Source organism: Octopus sinensis, linkage group LG8 (assembly GCF_006345805.1).
Source record: "Octopus sinensis linkage group LG8, ASM634580v1, whole genome shotgun sequence".
In the NCBI taxonomy this organism is placed as follows: Eukaryota; Metazoa; Mollusca; class Cephalopoda; order Octopoda; family Octopodidae; genus Octopus; species Octopus sinensis.
In genome coordinates this window covers 75,276,539-75,299,038 of record NC_043004.1, presented here as the reverse complement: position 1 = coordinate 75,299,038, position 22,500 = coordinate 75,276,539, and the positions used below count along the sequence as shown (strand labels likewise).

Sequence of the window (22,500 nt, the reverse complement as noted above, 5' to 3'; positions counted from 1 at the left end):
CCTCGGTCAATGAAGTCACATTTTATATTTCTTTTTTTTTTTTTTTTTTTTTGCAAATAAGCAACTCTCTGTTTTCGATTTCTGGGTTCATAGGACTATGCTCAAGGTGGCTTCGTCATTCATACGTGCCATTCTTGCTACATTCACCCATCTTTTTTTAAAACATTCGCTAGACAAAACTTGCCTCTCTACTCTCACTTTCCTTTTCAAGTGGTACTTGAAGAAGTTGATGAGAGATTGACCAGAGAGGAAAGTGTTTGTCTCCAATCCTTTCAGACGCGTCCACCAGATACATTCTTTCGCCATAGCCACAAGGATGATGAAAATAGCTCTTCCTTCCCGTTTGAAGGAAGGAGGCGTGACAATATTGACGATAGACTCAGCTGATAAACCGACTCGTCCCACACGTGACAGCAGTTGTTCGACATAAGCCCACAGGTCGGAAATTGTTGGACACTGAACGAGTGCGTGCAGAACGGTTTCGTCGCTCTGACCGCATCTCGGGCAGGTCGGCCCCGTGTTTCTCGAGCCGTGTCTGTAGAGCTTATCCCGAACGGGTAGCGCTTCTCGGTAGCACTGCCAGGCCAGGGATCTCTGGAAGTTGTCCATGGGCCCTGGCCCGAAAGTCGTCCCGAACAGGCGGGTCAGGTACTCCTCGTCGACGTCCAGGTTCGCCCCGAGCTCGTCGTCGTACCTCCCCTCCACTAAACCCCTATAGAATGCTTTGGTTGTGTTGAAGTCACTTAAGGTCGACCCAGGACGGCAGAGTTGCTTGAGAGCAACGCGACACTCGCGGTGCCATTCGCCCTTCCTCGGCCTCTTTTTGATCCACGACTGCAGTTCGGTCATGGAGACGAGCTGCGGGAAAGCGTGCCTCACAAACGGCGACCACACCTGTTCACCGTCGTCTACATAGAGCCAGAGATGTCGCAGTCTCAGCGCGTGTCTGCGCATCATCAACCACGGCATGCCCAGCCCTCCTTTTAACGGGTGTTGACAGCAAATGGATCGCCTGACCATCGGGACGCATCCTTTCCACAAGAAGCGAAAGAGGATGCGTTGTAGTTTGGTGATGGTAGGGTCGGGACAAGGTACGACGGTCAGGCGGTAGTAGATGACGGACGCGATGTACGTGTTCGCCACCTCCGCTCGACCTTTTAGGGACAGTTTCCTCTCGGCCCATTGCCGGGCGAGAGTGACCACCCTACTCGTTATCTCGTTCCAGTTCTTCTCCACTTGGAGGTCCGGACCAAACCAGACCCCGAGCAACTCAACCGGGCCGTCGGTCCAGCGTCCCACGACGGAGGCGCTGGTGGACGGCATGGGCTTGCTTCTCCAGGTGCCTAGTCGCAAGCCCACTGACTTTTCCCGGTTGATTTTCGCTCCTGTCACCGCTTCGTAGTTTTTCAGTGTCTCGCCGACCAGCTCGATGTGCTCGTGGCTAGACACTATGACGGTGACGTCGTCCGCGTATGCAGACACGCTCGTCCCGCATCCCAATTCTCGCGGGATGCCCCTTAGAGTCGCCAGCTTCCGCAGTAGTGGCTCAAGAGTCAATACGTATAGAAGCGCCGAGAGGGGGCATCCCTGACGGACCGAACGTGCAATGTCGAAAGGTCTCGATAGATGTCCATTTACGCGAATTACCGAACGGATGCCTCTGTACAAGGCAGCTATCCAGCCGCGGAAGACGGGACCGAAACCAGCCGCTCTCAGGACTGCCTCCAAGTATCGATGGTCTACCCTATCAAAGGCTTTTGATTGATCCAAGTTGATCAGGGCCCCACCCATGCCAGGTTCGTTAACTACCCTGTCTATGATGTAGCGCATCAGATGGAGGTTGTCATGGATGGTCCGGCCTGGCACGGCGCATGTTTGCGCCTTGTCGACCAGTTTCTCGATGACAAGCGCCAACCTCTTGGCTAGCACCTTGGCCAAAATTTTCAAGTCTGCATTAAGCAGAGTGATGGGCCTAAAGTTATCTATTACATTTCCCTTGTTTAGATCTTTCTTCAGCAGTGTTACGGCTCCTCGGCTCACAAAACCAGGAATGCTCCCGTTTTGCTGCCAGTTGCAGTACACCGCCGCCAAGAGATCTCCAAACAAGTCTGGCATACAATTGTAAAGCTCGTAGGGTAGACCATCCAAACCCGGATTTGTCCCTCGAGCATTCTGCCATCGCTTCCCGCACTTCCGCCGCCGTGATGGCACCTTCGCAGCACCCTGCCTTTCTTGTCGAGAGTCGTGGTAGGCTATGTAGGTAGGCACTGAAGTCCACCCTACGTTCTTGCCCTCCACTCGTTCCGAACAGTCGGGCAAAATGCTGCTGAAAGGCCTCACACATTTTACTTGGCTCGAGCAATTCGCGCCCCTGTTCATCTACCAGTGACCGAATGGTGGCTTTGTTGCCCTGTTGCGCCTCTGCCACCCGGCCTCTCTCGCGGCTCCAACACCTTCGTTCCTTAGAGCACGCATCCTAGCTCTGACAGCACATCCTTCGTGTTTGGCGTTGAAGTGTTGGTCGAGGGCCAACCTCGCCGCCAAAACGTCGGATGCGATGCCGCTTCTAATTGCCTCTTCTAGCTTCTTAACTAGCTCACCCTCTACTCTATTTCTATCTATGGCTAGTGCTTTGCTGTACCTAATCGCTTCTGCTTTTACTGCTCTCTTGAGGGCAAACCACCATTTGTTGTTGATGATGGCTCCCGTCAAAGCCCTCTTTACTAGTGTGCTAATCCGGTCTCTGAAAACTTGTCTCGATGGGAAAGACGCGTTTAGTTTCCAGTATCCGGGACCCTGCCTAAGTGTCTTACCTAAGTCTAGCGTACATGTCACAAGTTTGTGATCCGTGTAGCTGACTATGTGGAATTGTGGACATCCTATGCTATCTCTATCTACTGTCCTACACAGTATCCTATCTAGATACGATCTCGACGACCCGATGCGGTTGCTCCATGTCCACGTTGGCGCATTCGGGTGGTCTAGTCGAACCTGTCAGACAGTTGAAAGCGTCTGAGCAGGTCTCTGAGGCATTTGCATCCCCGTCTATTCCTATCTCTACCCACGTAGTCTACATGCGTGTCCAAGGTAGCATTCCAATCCCCCACTAAGAGTAAAGGACGAGACGTTCCCAAGAAAACTTCTAGACGTTGAAAGAAATCCGCCCGACCTGTTAAGGGCGGTGCGTAAACTGATACGAGCCGAAAAGCGCACCCATTGCTGCCGTCGACATCCAGGACGACCAGTCTACCCTCCGGGTCTACGAATATTGTCCTTACATTGAGATCCAGACTCTTGTGAAAAAGTACCGCGGTGCCACTACCGCCCATTCTCGGCAGACAGGGGGAAAAATAAATGTTGAACTGTCCGCCAAACATGGTCTTTAGGGCCCGCGGATTGTGGAGTCTGGTCTCGCTTATGGCTATGATTTCTAACTTATGTGACTTTATGTCATTTAAGAGGTACCCTTGTTTCCAAGGGGACCCCAAGCCACGCGCATTTACACAACCAATCTTGATCATAGTTCTAATGAATTAGAATACAGAGGGTTACTTACTGCTCGAAAGTTTTTGCTTTCTCCTCCGTTGGTTTGTCCTCGAGAAGATCCCAGTACAGTTTCTTTGTGAGATATTTTTGGCATTTACCAACCGCACTGGGGAAAATGCCTTTGAGTGTGTGGTGCAGACTTTTGGAGATGTGTATTATTTTGATGTGGTCTGGTGGTGTTGTGTATGGGTGGTTGTTTGTTTTTATGTCATCTTCTGTTATGTTTGTTTTTGATTGGATGTATTCCATCAAATTTGTGTTTTTGGTGTCTATGGCTGTGAGCATGTTTGCTGTATATGTTTTTGTGGTGTTGGTGTGGCTGTTGTTTGCGTTGGGTTTTGAAATGTCTTCGGGAGATGTATTTCCCCCTGCTTTGTTCGTGTTTGCATTTGGTTTGGTTGTGTTTCTGCTCTTTATTTTCCTTCTTTTTGTAGCTATTTGCCATTCCTCACTGGTTTCGTCTTCCGACGAAATTTCTGAGGAATCAGAAGGGGGTAGGGGTATGTTGTGGGCTTCTATGTATGTCTGTGTAAGTGGTTGTGTTGTTGTTTTCGTTGTTGTTGGTTGTTGAGTGTTTGTGTGTGTTGAGTGCGGTATAAGGGATGGGGGATCAGTTTGTGTGTGTTTTCTTTGTTTTTCTGTTCCTTTGGGTTTTGCTGTTGATGGTAGTGTTGGTATTTTTCCAGGTGTCGAGTGGTTTTTGGTTGATGACGGATTAGCTTGGTGTGCTTCTCTTGTCGTCTTCTGTGTTGATGGTGGTGTGGGTAGTAGAGCTTTTTTTCCGGAGTGCTTTGGTTGTGGTAGTGGTTGTTGTTGTTGCTCTTGGTGTGCAGTGGTTGGGCACGTCTTTTTCAAGTGTGTTTCGCTTCCACACAAATAGCAGCGTGGTCGCCTGCCCTCTACCACTATATAGAGTTTGTAGCCTCCTGGCAGTTCTATAGCGGTGGGTATCTTCTCTCTTGCTGCTTCATCCAATTGAAGCAGGAATTCGATTGATTTGCCCACATAGTCTTTCTCTCCTAGAACCGCGATTTCCAGGATGTTTGTCTCTGACATTGTCTCTGACATTTCAAAGCAGATGGCAGAGACCACCCATTGTGTTTCGACATCAAATGGTATGTTTTTTATTTGGACTTTCGTGACCCTTTTGTTTAAATAGACTGGTATCATTACCAAGTCGTCCGAATGTAGCTCCAATGTGGAAAAACGTTTTGCTAAACTTTCGTTGAGGAAACGTACTTGGACTGTACCAAATTTGTTTCCCCAACTGATATATTCCTTGGAGTCCCATACAGGACGAAGGCATTTATCGATTTTTTCCTGCGGTGCATTTTCTGTTCTTCTTGTTTTTTTGTTTATTACTTTATAAATTATTGTTTTTTTTTTGCGTGTTTTCCACGATGTGTTGTGGAATATGAAGGTGCAATTTGTCTCCTTCTTTGGAGAAGAGTGCCTTTGTGCGGTTTATCTCTTGTGTGGTGAATGTTACAATTGTTCTTTTTTGTTTTGTTACGTCCGCAAAATTCGTTTTGAATTTGGCAGTAGAAGTGTTAATTGTGGCAGTGTTAATTGAAGTCATGGTAGTGGTGTTGGTGTTGGCGGTATTAGCAGCAGAAGGCTTGGATGTAGCATTTGACGTCGTAGTAGTGGTGTTGGTGTTGGTGGTGTTGTCTTTGGTAGGCGGCTTTGTGCCAATTTCGTTGTTGTTGTTGTTGTGGTGATGGTGGTGGTGCTGGCATTCATGTTTTCGTTTGTATTCATTTTTGAAATCCCTTTCTCTGTCCCTTTATCATCAACAAGTGGTGTGGGGAGTGAGGGGAAATCTAAGTTAATGTCTTTGGTCGCGGCGATGGTGAATGCGACGTTAGATTTGTTGTTGTTGTTGTTGGTGGTGGTGATGGTGGTGACAGCGGTGTTCACGCTGCGATGTTTAGCAGCTAGTGGTAGCAATAGTGTTTTGCTACCGTTCTGCATGACTGGCGGGCTAGCCACGTGGTTTCTAGTTGCCATTTTCAAAATGAAAAATGGCTAAAAAACCCACGAAAGTTTTGAAGTTTTTTTGTAATTTCGCCCATACAGGGGCGGAATTCTACGTGAATAATTCTCAGGTTTTTTAGTGAATGAATTTGCACAACGATTAGAACAAAATATTTGACAACAAGGAGTTTTAAACATGTAAAAGTGGCCAACTTACTTGGAGCCGATATGACTAGCGTCCGAGATAGATAGATAGATAGATAGATCTGATAGATAGATAGATAGTAGATAGATAGATAGATAGATAGATAGATAGATAGATAGATAGATAGATAGATGGATAGATAGATAGATATGTTTCTTTATTAGCCACACAGAGCTGCACATAGACAGGACAGATTACAAAGTAGAGCTTTTCTTTTGGGGGAGAAAAAAAAAGTGGGGTAGGTTTTCGATCAAAAGGGATCATAAAAGGGAAAGAAAGAAAACAAAGGGGGGTACAAAAAAGATAGATAGATAGAGAGAGAGAGAGAGAGGGAGAGAGAGAGAGAGAGAGAGAGAGAGAGAGAGGGAGAGGTAGATAGATTGATTGTTTATTACATTGCTGTTTTTCATATTTTTCAGTTTAATTTTCTTTGCAAGCCGAGTTCATGCGAAGCTATCTTATATTGGAAGAGCTTTTGCTGATGGTAGCAATGTGAAGCATATACGCCGACATGAGCTAGGGTACCCAGCCAGTCTTACAATCGACTTCAAAGCTGACCATTTATATTGGTCTGATTTTTCCCTTAAAAGGTAATGGCATTTTTGTTTCGAAGACATTTTCTTTTATAATTGTTTTCTTACTAATTATCAGTGTATTAACAGTTCCTGGCAAAGAAGACCTATATCAGCTTTTACACGACGCTTCTTCATAAGTTCACTGTTTCTTATATGAATATACTTATGAGTGTAGATGTTGATATATTTACAAGTTTATGCTTTCATTTTCATAGGATCCAACGGTCAGATCTAGATGGAAATAATGTTCAAACTCTTGGCATAACACTTAGGACCCCTGTAAGGATTTTTGTTTATGGAGGTCAGTATTGCACTGTTTGTTACCTTTAACATAACATGTTGTATCGAGAGAGTTGTGATCACCTGATATGTGTGAATACATACATACATAGATACATATACACACACACACACACACACACACACACACACACATACTGTTGTGTCTCGGGAGAGTAATTTTCTTATTGTGCCTTATAATTTAACACACTCACCGGTAAAATTTCCACTTGTTTTTTCTTTTTTCTAAAATTTTCATTTCGTCTTGCAACATTTTCAATAGTCTTGACTCTGTCCGTTACTTACACTGCGTTCCTTTTTGCTTGTTTGTGCACATGTGTGTGTGTTGCCTATACATGCATGTATGTGTGTATGTATGTATGTATGTATGTATGTGTGTATGTATGTATGTATGTATGTATGTGTGTATGTATGTATGTATGTATGTATGTGTGTATGTATGTATGTATGTATGTATGTGTGTATGTATGTATGTATGTGTGTGTGTATGTATTCTGCACATTCATGTGTTTGCATGTCCACGTTCATGTGTTTTTATGTATGTGTGTGTGCACACGTGTGTGTGTGTTTGTATATGTAGTTCTTCAAGGGGCCAGTGTAAAAACCACCTTAAGGAATCACATAGTAAAGTTTAACAAAAAGACATGCAGGTTCAACGTGCAGCCATCGGTGTCGGTGCAGCTGGAGATGTGGTCGCACTCTTCATGACCTGGCGGGACAGAAAACTTAAGTAAAGTTTAGCAGAACAGTCCACAACTCTACAGTAGATATGTAGATAACATTAATATCATAGTTAGGACCAATTCTAGTTACGGTGGTATAGAGACTGAGAGGAACGTAATGAGGAGCATCCAGCAAGAAGCTAACTACACCCGCCAAAGTATCAAGGTAGCTATAGATTACCCCACCAAGCACCTCAACAATAGACTCCCTGTACTTGATACTGAACATTGGTTACAGATTGTGAACAATGGAGTGCAGCTCCTCCACTATTACATGAAACCCATAACTTCAAAATATGTTGTTCACAAGAACTCAGCTTTGTCATACAACATGAAAACTGACATACTGATAGCAGACTTAGTTAGGACAATGAACAACGTGTCTCCACTATGCGAACCCTATGAAATGAAAAAATATATACGGAACTTCATGCACCGTATACAGTTCTCTGGATATGATCAGAAAGATAGGGTTCGAGTATATAGGGGTGCTAAAATTAGATAACATTATACGTAATGATACCAGTGGTACCTGCCCTAGATATACAAACAAAGACTGGAATATGATACAAAGAACTTGTGACAAAGCAAACAGGGCGAACATGTGGTATAAAACCGACAAATATCAAGGAGTGATGTTTGTAGAGGCCACAGCTCATGGAGAACTAGCCTGTAGATTTAGAAAAGCTCTGAAGAAGATCAAACTCAATATTAAATTGTTGAAAAACCAGGGAACTCCGCCATATCTCAACTATGTAGGACGTACCCCTTTGAGAACACCATATGCAGCAGTGATAACTGCATGGTATGTAGAATTAAACCTGGCATTAACTGTAGAATTAGAAATGTAGTTTGCAGCATAAGATGCATAGAAGGTGCTTATAAAGACATGAACCATTACATACATAGGGGAGACATCTAGGAGCATTGCGGAATGACTAAATGAACATTTGAGACAATGTGACGACAAAAAACAGTCCTCCATACTCTACCAGCATGCCAAAGACCAACATGGAGGCAGCCTGGGTCAACTTGACATCTGCATCTTATCCAAGCACCCGAAAGACCCAAAAGACCCAACACTCAAGCAAATACGGGAGTACGTCCTCATAAATGAAACTTCCTCCAAACCTAATAGGAACTATACATAGTAGATATTATACCCCCATACCCACAGTTTACACAGGTAGAGTAGTTAGTGGGCTGTTATGTAGATTGATGTATGTATGTGTGTATATGTGTGTGCACGCACATGTGTTCGGATTGTCCTTGCACAATGGGCCATCCGGACTCCCGTTTGCGCCGTGAACAGGTATTAATTTTTTCTCTTCGCTCTTTTGTGCTACATGGGTTCAACTTTCCTTCCCTCTTCATCTAACCTCCTCTCCTCACATCTTTCCTCCTCACACCTACACATACACGCATGCACACGTCAAGATCACCACCCCTTTTCCACAGGCATATACAAACTCTCTTATACAACGCACACGCACCTTCGTTTTGGGATCATCGCTACTTTATTACTTCCCCTTCTCCCTAGCTCTCCTGTGTGACCTTTCTGTCCGGCATTTGCCATGATAGATCGCTAGCCACTACACATTCTTTATTTTCCCTCCTTGTTTCTTTCTGTGTTCCTTTCTGTGGAAGAACATAGGCTCGAAATGTTAAAGTCTTTTTCACTTCCCGAGCGTTATACTAATACATCTGTTTGTTGTCTACACCACCTGTCTTTGTCTTTTGTTTTTTTCGTGAATTTTTTCCCTATATGTATATGTATATGCACATGTATGTAAGCATATGGATATGAAAATAAACAGATCAACATACAGACGGGTAGGTAGATAGGTTATATGATAAGGCAAGCACACATACGCAAATGAAGACTGAAACGCATGACCATATATACACACGCACACTTTACTCCACACAAGAACACATATGGAGATGCACATCCATACATAAAAACACGGTACACAGTTGCAAAACACACACACACACTCAGGCATGCACACACAAGGAGACAATGGTACATACATGCATATACAAACATACACACACACACACACATAAAAAACACACATGTGGACACGCAAACACATGAATATGCAGAATACATACATACAAATGCACACACTACACACATATATACATATGCACAGACACTCATATATGCATACACATGCATGCATGCATACATACATACATACATACATACATACATACATGCATGTATACATACACACACACATGCGCACAAACAAACAAAGAGGAACGCAGTGTAAATAACAGACAGAGTCAAGACTATTGAAAAGGTTGCAAGATGCAACGGAAATTTTAGAAAATTAAAAAAATAGAAAGAAGTGGAAATTTTACCGGTGAGTGCGTTAAATTATAAAGCACAAAAAGCGAATCACTCTCTCCTGACACAACAGAATATGCGAACTCAATACACGAACTCACATAAAGAATCGTGCAAACCAAATCCCAAAACGAAATATACATATATGAATTTTATATAACTTGGTTTAAGAAGAGACAAAATTTAGTAAATTATCTTATAGTTATGATTTACATCAACATAATAAATACACCAAGACAAGGAACATGTCATTATTTAGAATAGAAGTAAGAATTACATAATAAATAATATATTGATATGTTTCTTGTGTTGGTGTATTTATTGTGTTATGTATATTTATCATGTTGATGTAATTCATAGCTATAGGATGATTATCTAAATATCGTCTCTTCTGAAACCATAATGTCTAGTGTCTTTTGTTTGACCTGAGCACTTCCAAGCAATTGTGTATAAAAAACTTTTTTTGAAACAAAAATCAATATATATATATATATATATATATATATATTATATATATATATATATATATTAATATATAGATATGCCTGCCAAATGTTGATCCAATAGAGGGACCAGCTATCCGAATAGATAGCTCCCTGGTAGATAAAGCAATTAAGGGTATGAAACCAGAAAAAGCCACCGGCCCATCAGGAATCACTGCTGAGATGCTTAAAACATCTGGTGGTGTGTGCTATGGCCTAGTCACTCGTATTTTAAATCAGGTAGTTCATGATGGAGTCATACCCAATGACTGGTGTAGCAGCACCATAGTCAACTGCTACAAGGGTAAAAGTGATACTCTAAATAGAATTAACTACAAGGATATCAAACTGCTGGATCAAGTGATGAAGGTCACGGAGAGGGTCATAGCCCATCTCATTAGGGAGAGAGTCTGCCTAGATGAGATGCAGTTTGGTTTTGTGCCAAGTAGAAGCACCCCTGATGCCATATTCCTGGTTAAAGTTAAACCCCTGTACTTAGCTTTTGTGGTCTTGGAGAAAACCTTTGACAGAGTCCCCCGATCCCTTATCTGGTGGGCGATGCAGAAACTGGGGATTGACGAATGGTTAATAAGGGCTGTACAGGCCCTATACAGAGAGGCCATTAGTGAGGTTAGGATTGGCAATGAGTATAGTGGAGAATTCCAGGTAGAAGTAGGGGTCCACCAAGGTTCAGCCCTCAGTCCCTTTTATTAATCATAGTCCTCCAGGCAATAACAGAGGAATTCAAGACGGGTTTCCCCTGGGAGCTCATCTATGCTGATGATCTGGCCCTCATAGCAGAATCCCTACCAGAACTAGAGAAGAAATTTCAGATGTGGAAACAAGGTTTAGAATCAAAATGCCTTAGAGTCAATGTAGCAAAGACCAAAGTTCTAGTAAGTAGGAGAGCAAACACACTACACACACCCTCAGGTAGGTGGCCCTGCTAGATCTGTAGAAAAGGTGTGGGTAGAAACTCTATTAGATGTACCCAGTGTAAGCTATGGACACAGAAGAGGTGCAGCAACATCAAAAGCAGATTAACCGGGAAGATAGCTTTCGTGTGCGGCAGATGCACAGGGGCAATAAACACCACAGATGCTCAGAAAACACATTCCCTCACACTCCATGGGGAGAAAATAGAAGTGGTTTATATTTCTGCTACCTAGGTGACCAGGTTTCTAGTGGGGGTGGATGCTCACTAGAAGAAGAATAGCCTGGGCAAAGTTTAGAAAGCTTCTAACAATACTGGTGACAAAGGGTCTCTCGCTGAGAGTGAAAGGTAGATTTATGATGCATGTGTGCGAACTGCCATGCTTGGCAGTGAAACATGGGCTATGACTGTGGAGGACATGTGTAGGCTCGAAAGAAATGAGGCTAGCATGATCCGCTGGATGTGTAATGTCAATGTGCACACACGACAGAGTGCAAGTGCCCTGAGATAAATGTTGGACATAAGAAACATCGGATGTGGCTGTGTGAAGAAGTGCAACTCCCAAACAGTTGAAGGAATCCGGTGTAGAGGTTGACCCAGGAAGACATGGGATGAGGTGGTCAAGCATGACCTTCAAACGTTGGACCTCACAGAGGCAATGACAAAAGACCGAGACCTCTGGAGATATGCTGTGACTGCGAAGATCCAGAAACTAAATTGAGTTCACTAATAATAGGGTGTTGTACTCACGGCTATAAGACCATGGTTTTGATTTTCAGCCTGGACAATGCATTGTGTCCATGAGCAAAGACTTCATTTCATGTTGCTCCAGTTCACTCATAATGGAGTGGTAGTCATTTCAGAAGGAGGTTTGTGGTCCTGATCCCTGGAATGCCTTGGAAACCAAGTACCCGATCCTATGAGCTCTTGACTTTTTTAACCAGTCAACTAATAATCAAACCTCTTAATTACAGAATGTGAAAATTGCCAGATGAAACTTTGGCATTAACAAATACTAAGTCAAACAAATGTAACTTGAAATCAGACATGGGCTCCAAGCTTAGTTCAGTAGGAGTTTAATCCTTTAAGCATTCAGATTACTCTGTCAAATGTAATATTTATTAACATAGGCACAGGCATCGCTGAGTAATAAAAAGCTTGCTTCCCAATAACAAAGTTTTGAATTCAGTCTGATCAAAGCCTTGTCTGTGGATTTGGTAAATGAAAACTGAAAGGAGCCCATTATCTGTGTGTGTGAGTGCGTGCATGTGTGTGTGTGTATGTGTTTGTCTTTGTGTCTGAGTTTGTCCCCATCACTACTTGACAGCCTCTAACTTAGCAGTTTGGCAAAAGAGACCTATAGAATTTGTGCCAGGTTTAAAATAAAAATAAATACTAAGGTTAATTTATTTGACTAACGTTCATAAAGGCAGTGCCCCAGCATGGCCACAGTCTAATAGATTATTTTGAATTGATCATGGATCATTTAATACTTTTGAGATTTAGGTGATGTGAGTATTTTAGAAAGATGTAGAGTATGTGTGAGAAGCTGAATCTGGGTGGTTTGAAGAGGTGGAATATTTTGACCAGATATTATCATCATCATCATCATCATCATCATCATCATCATCATCATTATCGTCGTCATCATTTAATGTCCATTGTCCATGCTGGTATGGGTTGGACAGTTTGACTGGGCTGGCATGCTGGAAGGCTGCACCAGACTCCAATCTGATTTGGCATGGTTTTCTATGGCTGGATGCCCTTCCTAACGCCAGCCACTCTGAGAGTGTAATGGGTGTTTTTACGCGTCACCAACACAAGTGCCATTTGCAAGACACCAATATCTGCACAACTGTGATTTTGCTCAGCTTGATGGGTCTTATTCTCAAGCATGACATAATGCCAAAGATCTTGGTCATTGCCTCCGTATGGCCATTTTGGTCATTGCCTTTTCGTAATAGCCCTTTGGTCATAGCCTCCATATGGCCAGTTTAAATACTAAAGAGTTAACAGCTGTGTTACAGATACTGTCAAAGTAATGCACAAGAAATATATTATAAAACCTACTGATTTTACAAAACTAACAAGAATATAAATGTTGAATGTGATCCAAATTTCTATATCTTTTCATCAGATGATTTGTATCTTTTGAGCTATTTTATGCTGGGGCGTACAAAGAAAACAGGGGATTCTCCATTGGAAACATTGACGAAATGCTTGGAGCACCCAAGGGATTTAAGAATATATGACAAAGATGTTCAGACAACTGAAGGTAGGTGAAAAGATGTTATCTGTCACACTCTCTTCTCTCTAGCACCTACTTTCTCTCTCTTCCCCCTCTCTCTCCCTGTCTCTCTGTCTCTTTTTGTTCCCAACAGAAAAGCTAAGTACTTATGTCTTCAACAAGACACTCACTCCTGTCTGTCTGTCATACTTCCGTAACCTTCAACACTGCACTCCACTCATTTGAGGGGGGTCTTATCTCCCAAGTATATACATATAGGCGTAGGAGTGGCTGTGTGGTAAGTTAGCTTGCTTGCGAACCACATGGTTCCGGGTTCAGTCCCACTGCGTAGCACCTTGGGCAAGTGTCTTCTACTATAGCCTCGGGCCGACCAAGGCCTTGTGAATGGATTTGGTAGACGGACACTGAGAGAAGCCCGTCGTACGTGTATATATATATATATATATATATATATATATATATATATATATATATATATATATATATATATATATATATCTGTGTATGTATATATGTATGTGTGTGTATACGTTTGTCGTTTCTGTGTCTGTGTTTGTCCGCCAACATCGCTTGACAACCGATGCTGGTGTGTTTACGCCTCCATAACCTAGTGGTTTAGCAAAGAGAATAAATACTAGGAATGGCCACAGTCAAATGACTGAAACAAGTAAAAGAATAAAAAGAGTAAAGAGGCACACGAATGGATGTGTGGCAAGAAGCTTACTTCTCAACAACGTGGTTCCAGGTTCAGTCCCATTGTACGGCATCTGGGGTAAGTGTCGTCTACTATAACCTCAGGACAACCAAAGACTTCTGAGTGGATTTGATAGTCAGAAACTGAAAGAAGACTTTCATTCATATATATATATATATATGTGTGTGTGTGTGTTTGTGTGTGTGTGTGTTTGTGTGTGTGTGTGTGTGTGTGTGTGTGTGTGTGTGTGTGTATGTATATAATTAAGAGAAATAACCTCTAACTAATTCAATAGTGAAAGATATTATCTATATTAAATCATATAGAAAATTTTTTAATATATTATAATAAATATTATTCAAAAGATCACTTAATTAAATAAGCATTAAATTGACTACGCGCGTTTCCTGACTATATCTTTAAATCGATACTATTAAAATTAATTCGATTTAAAAATATAGCCACCCTTCAGGTCTAAAATAGTAAAATAAATGTATGTATCTTAACAATAAAATATTAATGAAAAATAAAATCATAACGTATCATATTGAAGAATACCAGTTGACTGAAATTTTAAACGTTAAACTTAGAACCTAGCCTTGCTAAGAAATTTATCACGTGAAGACATGACGGAAATAATAACTATAGAATAAATAGATAGAAATATGTATTTTAGCTGTGAAACTAATGTATATTTTAGCTATGAAAATAAAAAATACACGAGTTGTAATATACTATTTACTGGAAAAATTGTAATTTCTGAATAATTTAAAACTAAAATACGTAAAATACATAAAATAAACTACATTTCTATAAATTAATCTATATTCATCAATTTATATTCCCTACTATTATTATTAATAAATACCCAAATAGACATAATGAATATTTAAGAAATTTAGCTATTAGAATAAAAGAAATGCGAAATATGGAAGATAAAACTAAGAATCTGTATAAACTAGATGTTAAATTATATGATAACCTATTAGAGAAATAAATAAATAAAAAATATAAAATTCTTCCAGAAGATACTCCTTATAGTAATAAATAAGGCCTCTAAATTAATCATGATGAAATATAAGTTAGATAATAAAACTGAACCTTATGTACCTATGCACCATAGAATTACTTTAAAAGACTATAAGGATAATTTTTATTCTGACCAAGTCCATGTAAATCAGATCTAGGTAAATTAAGTAAGGTCATTTTAGATAAATATATTAATAGATTAAATGAACTTAATTATCTAAAACTTTGGAGTAGTGCTAATGATACTTTAAAATGGTTAAATATTTTAAAATATGTAAAATACATGAAATAAACTAAAGATAAAATAGATATAAATTCATTCAAATAGATATAGATAATTATTATAGGGACATATATATATGTAGGTATGTACATATATGTATGTATAATTTAGAATTATACATATGTATGTATAATTTACAATTTTCTAGTAAATGGTATATTACATCTAGTTTATTTCTTATTTTCACAGTTAAAATACATATTGTTATTTTCACAGCTAAAATACATATTTCTATCTATTTATTTTATAAATATTATTTACGTCATGTTTTAACGTGATAAATTTCTTAGCAAGGCTAGGTTCCCAGTTTAACGTATTCTTCAATAAGATAAGTCATGATTTTATTCTTCATTAATATTTTATTGTTACGATGTGTATATTTCTATTTTTATTTGTTAATTATTATATGTTAAGATACATACATTCATTTTATTATTTTAGACCTGAAGAGTGGCTATATTTTAAAATAGGATTAATTTTAATAGTGCCGATTTTATAATTATTCATTTAAAGATATAGTCAGGAAACGTGCGCAGTCAATTTAATGTTTATTTAATTTAGTGATATTTTGAATAATATTTATTATAATATATTATTTTCTATATGATTTAATATAGATAATATCTCTCACTATTGAATAAATAAATAAATGTTAGTTCTCTTAATTATATATATATATTATATATTGTGAAAATTCTGAAGCTTGGATTTTTGTTGTTGGCGCAAATGTCTATGTGTTGGCTGAATGCTATTTTTCTGTTTTGGGGAATTTTTATCTGGGATCTGTGCAGGGCCATACTTTTACGTAGACTATTTTTTGTTTGGCCTATGTATTGTTCTTGACACCCAGGTTCTCTGAAGCATATGTGAAGTTGCTTTTCACTGTGAAACGTTGTCCCTGTTTGAAGGAGAACTCTGATCCCTCAATTAGATAATTGGATCTTCCACATTTTTTTACTGATGGCTTCTGTGTTGTTGAGTGTATTCGGGCTTGTGTTAGGAGACTTTTCATAGATTTGAGCTGTCTCTTGCTTTTTATGATGGTGTGTGTTTGGAGGATTAAGTTCATTCTGTGGTCCTTTTTTAGCAGGGGTATGTTTTGGAGGATGGTGTCGAAGGCTTCATTGTTGAGAGGGCTGTGTGGAGATGTATGGTAGGGCTTTTGGTTGTAAATTTTTCGTTAATTTGGGATGTCTGAATTCCTGGATGTTGAGTTGAAGGGCACGTTGAAAGCATATGTCAATAAGTGAAGGTGGGTAGTTCCTGGTGATGAGTGTATCTTTTAGTTCCTGTAGTCGTGTGTTTCTGGTGTTTACATTAGAAATTATAGTACATATCCTTTTTGCTAGATTGAAGGGGATATTCATTCTGGTGTGTCTGGGGTGGCATAAATTGAATGGTAGATATTGCTTGGAATAGCTTATAGTGTATATCTGTTTCTATTACGTTATTAGATTTCTTAATGAGGATGTCGAGGAAGAGGAGTTGTTGCTGGCTATATTCCATCGTGAATTGGATGTGAATAGTGCTTGGAATTCTTTAAGTTTCTCTCTATATATATAATATATACATACATATATATATATATATATATATATATATATATATACAGATACATGTATATACACTCACACACACACATATATATATACACACGCATATATATACACACATATATATACATATATATATACTCATATATATATATACAACAAACCCCCCACATATATATATATATATATATATATATATATATATATAACTTTGTGTGTGTGCTTGTGCGTGTTTGTGTCTGTGGCCCCACTATCGCATGATAACCATCGTTGATGTGTTTACGTCCCCATAACTTAGCGGTTTGGCAGAAAAGACTGATAGAATAAGTACCAAGTTTACAAAGAATAAGCTTGATTTCTTTGGCGAAAAGGCAGTGCTCCAGCATGGCCCCAGTCAAATGACTGAAAGAAGTAAAAGAAAAAAAGAATAGAATGTTTCATTCAATGGAAACGTTTATTGGAATAGCCTCAAGTCTAGGTTAAATAAATTCTCGTTAGGCTTTTCTATAATTACACACATTGCTGAGTGTAGACAGTTGAACGATAATACTTCAGGGTATCTTCTTTCAGGTGGGCATTTCTTCATTCAGATACCCTGTGTTCCACCCTCTAAAACCCCACCATATTTGATGGCATAAAAGGCACATGCGTATATTACATGCCCCAGTTCAGTAACGCATGTTCAAGCAAAATGATTTTAGTACAGTAAAGCTTATCGAAAGCCCAACTTAACATACAGGACCCAGGATGAATTTTTGTGACAATTCTTTGAAAAAAAAGTGCATCTTTTGTGCTTCAAATATATTTATTATTTATATCATATCCTGTTCTTTTGTATTATTTTTTTTTTAACATTTCTTTTTCATTTTCCATTTTCTTCCTAGCCTCAAATCCATGCATTCAAAGAAATGGTGATTGTACTCATTTTTGTTTCGCTGTGCCTATGACACAAGACATTCTCCATGGGGAACTGGGTCGCCATTGTGGTTGTCCGTATGGTATGAAGTTGGACACTGATCTCAGAACATGCATTAATCATACAGAATTTGAACCACCAAAAGAATGCCCGCCTTCCAGATTTCAATGCAAAAACAAACGCTGTATCAGCCATTATAGAGTCTGTAACCAGCAGGATGATTGTTATGATAATTCTGATGAAGTTAATTGTACATCACGTGAGTTAAATACATTTATCAATTCTCTGATTCTTTAATCATTCGTTTACATCCAGTAAATAAAATAAATTTATTGCCTTTATCCTAGTTACAATGATCCTAATGAAGGTGTAAAACGTCTGCAGTGTAAAATGTAACCAATGTAGAAAGCCACCAATGTAGTGGGAGTGGTCAGTGATTTAAAGTATGAAAGTGTTCATGGAGAAGTCCAGTAAATGCACTTTTGAGAAACATGAGTAAATGAATAACAGAAGGCAGTTTTTAAACAAAACTTTGTAACTTTATTCAAATAGTAATGAGAGCTGACAAGTGATGAGTAAGCAGGCATATATGTAGGGGTCAGAGAAAAGCATTAAATCTTACAATTGAATGGATTCTATTTGAAATCGTTAAAAGCTAGCAGAGACATAGCTAGCATGGACAGAAATAAACCACTCATGATATATATATATTATGTGTGTAGCTTCTGTAATTTGTCTGATTGTTGCGTCTGTTCTATGTGTGGACAAGATTTTAATTTCTATGTTGTTGAGTGAGCCCCCATGTTCCTGCTCAGCGTGCTGGCACAGAAGCAATGAGCTCTTCTCTTCCTTAAGTTCTCTCCAATCTTCATTTACCCACTCTCCTATGCTCCGTGCAGTTTCCCCTGCATACGTCGTTGTCTTGTTACTGTATAGTCCCTCTGTACATCTTATACTATAGACTCCTATAGGAGCAAGTCATGGAACACTGTTGAAAGGACTAAGAAGAAAATCGGGAAGGCCAAATCTTGGTATGATAGCCACAAATACCAGAGCGTCATGATCTTCGACACCACCCCTAGAGGCGAACTGGCGTGCTGCTTTAGAAGGGCCCTAAACAAACGTAAGCTAAGGATCAAGGTTGTTGAAAGGCCAGGCAACCCTATCAAATCCCTAATCGCTAGAACCTACTCTTTTAGTAGAACCCCCTGTACTGATAGAAACTGTACTGTATGTAGATTTAGCCCACAAACAAACTGTAAAGCCAGAAATGTAGTCTATAGTATAAGATGTACAGAGGGACGATGCAGTAACAAGACAACGACGCACGTAGGAGAAACGGCACGGAGCATAGGAGAATGGGTAAATGAAGATTGGAGAGAACTTAAAGAAGAAAAGAGCTCATCGGTTCTGTACCAGCATGCTGAGCAGGAACACGGGGGCTCACTCAACAACATAGAAATTAAAATTTTGTCCACACATAGAACAGACGCAACAATCAGACAAATTACAGAAGCTACACACATAATAGAAAATAAACCTAGCCTGAAGAGGAAACTAGAATGGAACACTAGCACCCACCCCCAACACACCACAACATATGACAGAATAAGATCCCCATAAACTGATAACAATATATACAAAACATAAAAAAACATAAAATACACAGGTAAACAAATGGAATTAAATAACTATATACATTAACAAAATTTTTTAAAAAATTAATTTAATTAAATACAAAATAAATAATAAGTAGGTATAAACACATGAACAAAATAAACAAGAACAAATTACGCGAACGTGTATAAACAGGAGATACAGATAATACAGGCATTTCCCCCCCCACCACACACACACACTAACTAAACATACACACACATGGGGGTATACGCATGCGCAAATAAAGACATACAATAAGAATACAAAATACAAAATGGCTGATCGTTAGTAAGGAGTGACACACAAATAAGAAAGAAGAAAACATAGAACCACTGATGAGGTCACAGAACTGTGACGAAAGAACTCTGGCCGAAATAAGATTAAGATTAATGTAAAAAATAAATAAAGCTGAAGCAAATTAACACCAAATATGTAGTGCGTGTGTTTTTATTGGCTAAACTGGCAAAATGACCATACCTAAATATAACAATATGTGTTTCAACACACGATTTCACGTCAAGAATCTTGCAAAACAAATATACATACATACATACATACATACATACATACATACATATATATATATGTATATATATATATATAAATTAATCAAAATAAAAACATGATGCCAAGGATTCAGCGGTACATATGTTTCGGGCCTTTATTAGACGGATTTATAACAATGCATAATGTGTGTCTATGGCCTTCTTCAGCCGCGCACAATTACTACTTCAAGGACATGTATTACATCAAAAATTCTACGTTGGGGATGCAAATCCTCTCAGTTGCATACGACATAATGCGGTACCAGCACAGAGAAAGACGGGATGGACACTTCATTTTTGTGCTGGTACCGCATTATGTCATACGCGACTGAGAGGATTTGCATCCCCAACGTAGAATTTTTGATGTAATACATGTCCTTGAAGTAGTAATTGTGCGCGGCTGAAGAAGGCCATAGACACACATTATGCATTGTTATAAATTTGTCTAATAAAGGTCCGAAACATATGTACCGCTGAATCCTTGGCATCATGTTGTTATTTTGATTAATTTACTTCACCACCTACACCACCAAACGGTATATACAGGTGCTTATAATTATCAAGTACTCACCCTGAATTTTTGTACCCAACTCACCTATATATATATATATATATATATATATATATATGTATGTATGTATGTATGTATATATATACATATATATATATATATATATATATATATATATACACGATGGGGGTCTTTCAGTTTCCATCTGCCAAATCCACTTACAAGGCTTTGGCTGGCCTGAGGCTATAATAGAAGACACTTGCCCAAGGTGTCATGCAGTAGGACTGAACCCGGAACCATGCGATTAGGAAGCAAGCTTCTTACCACGTAGCCATGCTGCACCTTTAATAAAGATTTTTAAACATCCAAGTGGAAAATACTCACAGAAAAATCAAAGTAATGTTAACAAACTTTCACCCACCTGCAAAATATTTGCAATGACTGAATGACAAGAATATATACTTGTAATGTTGGAATGCTTTGTATGTGAGACTACATCTTTTATGCAGGAAAATACTGTAATTAAACAAACTTTATTCACACAGAAAAAGGCAATTAATATCTGTGTTCTCATTGAAATTCTTATATTTTCTTAACATATATAGCTTCAAGGAAGTGTTTGCACAATCAATTCAAGTGTACAAGTGGAAAGTGTATACCAAATCGGTGGATATGTGATGGATACAAAGATTGCCCTGATAATACAGATGAAAAAGTTTGCAGTGAGTTTATGAAATACATTTTCTTTTACAAAAAATATAAATTATAAAAAAATCATGTGTATATATGTACTGTGTATTACAGATAATAATTACAATTATAATATTATTATAATTATAAATAGCAATATGCATGTATATATATATATATATATATATATATATATATATATACGGTTAAGTAATTGAGATTCAAGTGAATTCTAAAGAATTCACATGAATATGGTCCTTAACTAGGATGCACTGGAAATCTATATGGTGTTAACCATACGACAAGTGGGGTGATTACAAATAGGAAAAAAGCAACAAGAATGGATTAAAATCTCGGTACGATCGTTTCGTACGAGGACATCTTTAATAAGCTACAAAAAATGCAGTGAATACAGATGGCTCGTACTCGTCAGCCGAAAAAACATCAGAGAATTCCCAAACATCAAAAGATACAAAAGAGGTTGTAAGATTAACTGCATTGAAGAAAGTTCGATTCATGGAGATCCTATGAAAAGTTTTAAACTTACAGAATTTGTGCATGTCTACATATAGCTCATATTGAATTTTTAATCAAGTTGTGTGAAGAAATTTTCGGATACAGTCATGCAAAATTTCTGAAAATCTGAGTAAGAGGCAAAGTGACTGCCATATCATGTAGAGGAGGAAATATTATTCCTAACTTACAGGGAAAAATTCAATTTAGAAATACTAAATCAAATTCCGCAGAATATAATATATATAAAAATTAGAGAAAAACACCTTTTATCAATTCAAAATGAACAATTAAATTACACAATCTAGAAAATTACATGTAATAGAAATATTAAAATTAAAATAACAATAATATACCGATGATTAAGTAAATTGCAAAATAATAATAAAATCGTATATATTTGGTAGAATAACAAATTATCGGTATATTATTATTTTAATTACATATAATATTTCTATTATATGTAATTTTCTAGATGGTGTAATTTAATTGTTCATTTTGAATTCATAAAAGGTAGTTTCTCTAATTTATATATATATACACACATATATAGACATACATATATATCTATACACATACACACACATCATCATCATCATCATCATCATCATTTAATGTCCATAGTCCATGCAAGCATGGATTGGACGGTTTGATCGGGGCTGCCAAGCCAGAAGGCTGCACTGGACTCCAGTCTGATTTGACACGGTTTCTACTGCTGGATGCCCTTCCTAACACCAACTACTTCAAATGTGTAATAGG

General features: G+C 38.7%; 1 protein-coding gene across 1 annotated transcript in view; it reads left to right on the top strand.

The window, feature by feature from the left end:
* The first annotated feature begins 6,186 nt into the window (after positions 1-6,186).
* LOC118764392 (low-density lipoprotein receptor-related protein 2-like) overlaps positions 6,187-22,500 on the top strand; it is a 280,304-nt gene continuing 263,990 nt past the window's right edge. The window contains exons 1-5 of the mRNA XM_036505163.1: positions 6,187-6,318; positions 6,519-6,604; positions 13,238-13,375; positions 17,792-18,082; positions 21,144-21,260. Of these exons, the coding sequence (XP_036361056.1) occupies positions 13,264-13,375; positions 17,792-18,082; positions 21,144-21,260 (520 nt within the window). The 5' untranslated portion in view covers positions 6,187-6,318; positions 6,519-6,604; positions 13,238-13,263. The remainder of the gene's footprint in view (positions 6,319-6,518; positions 6,605-13,237; positions 13,376-17,791; positions 18,083-21,143; positions 21,261-22,500) is intronic.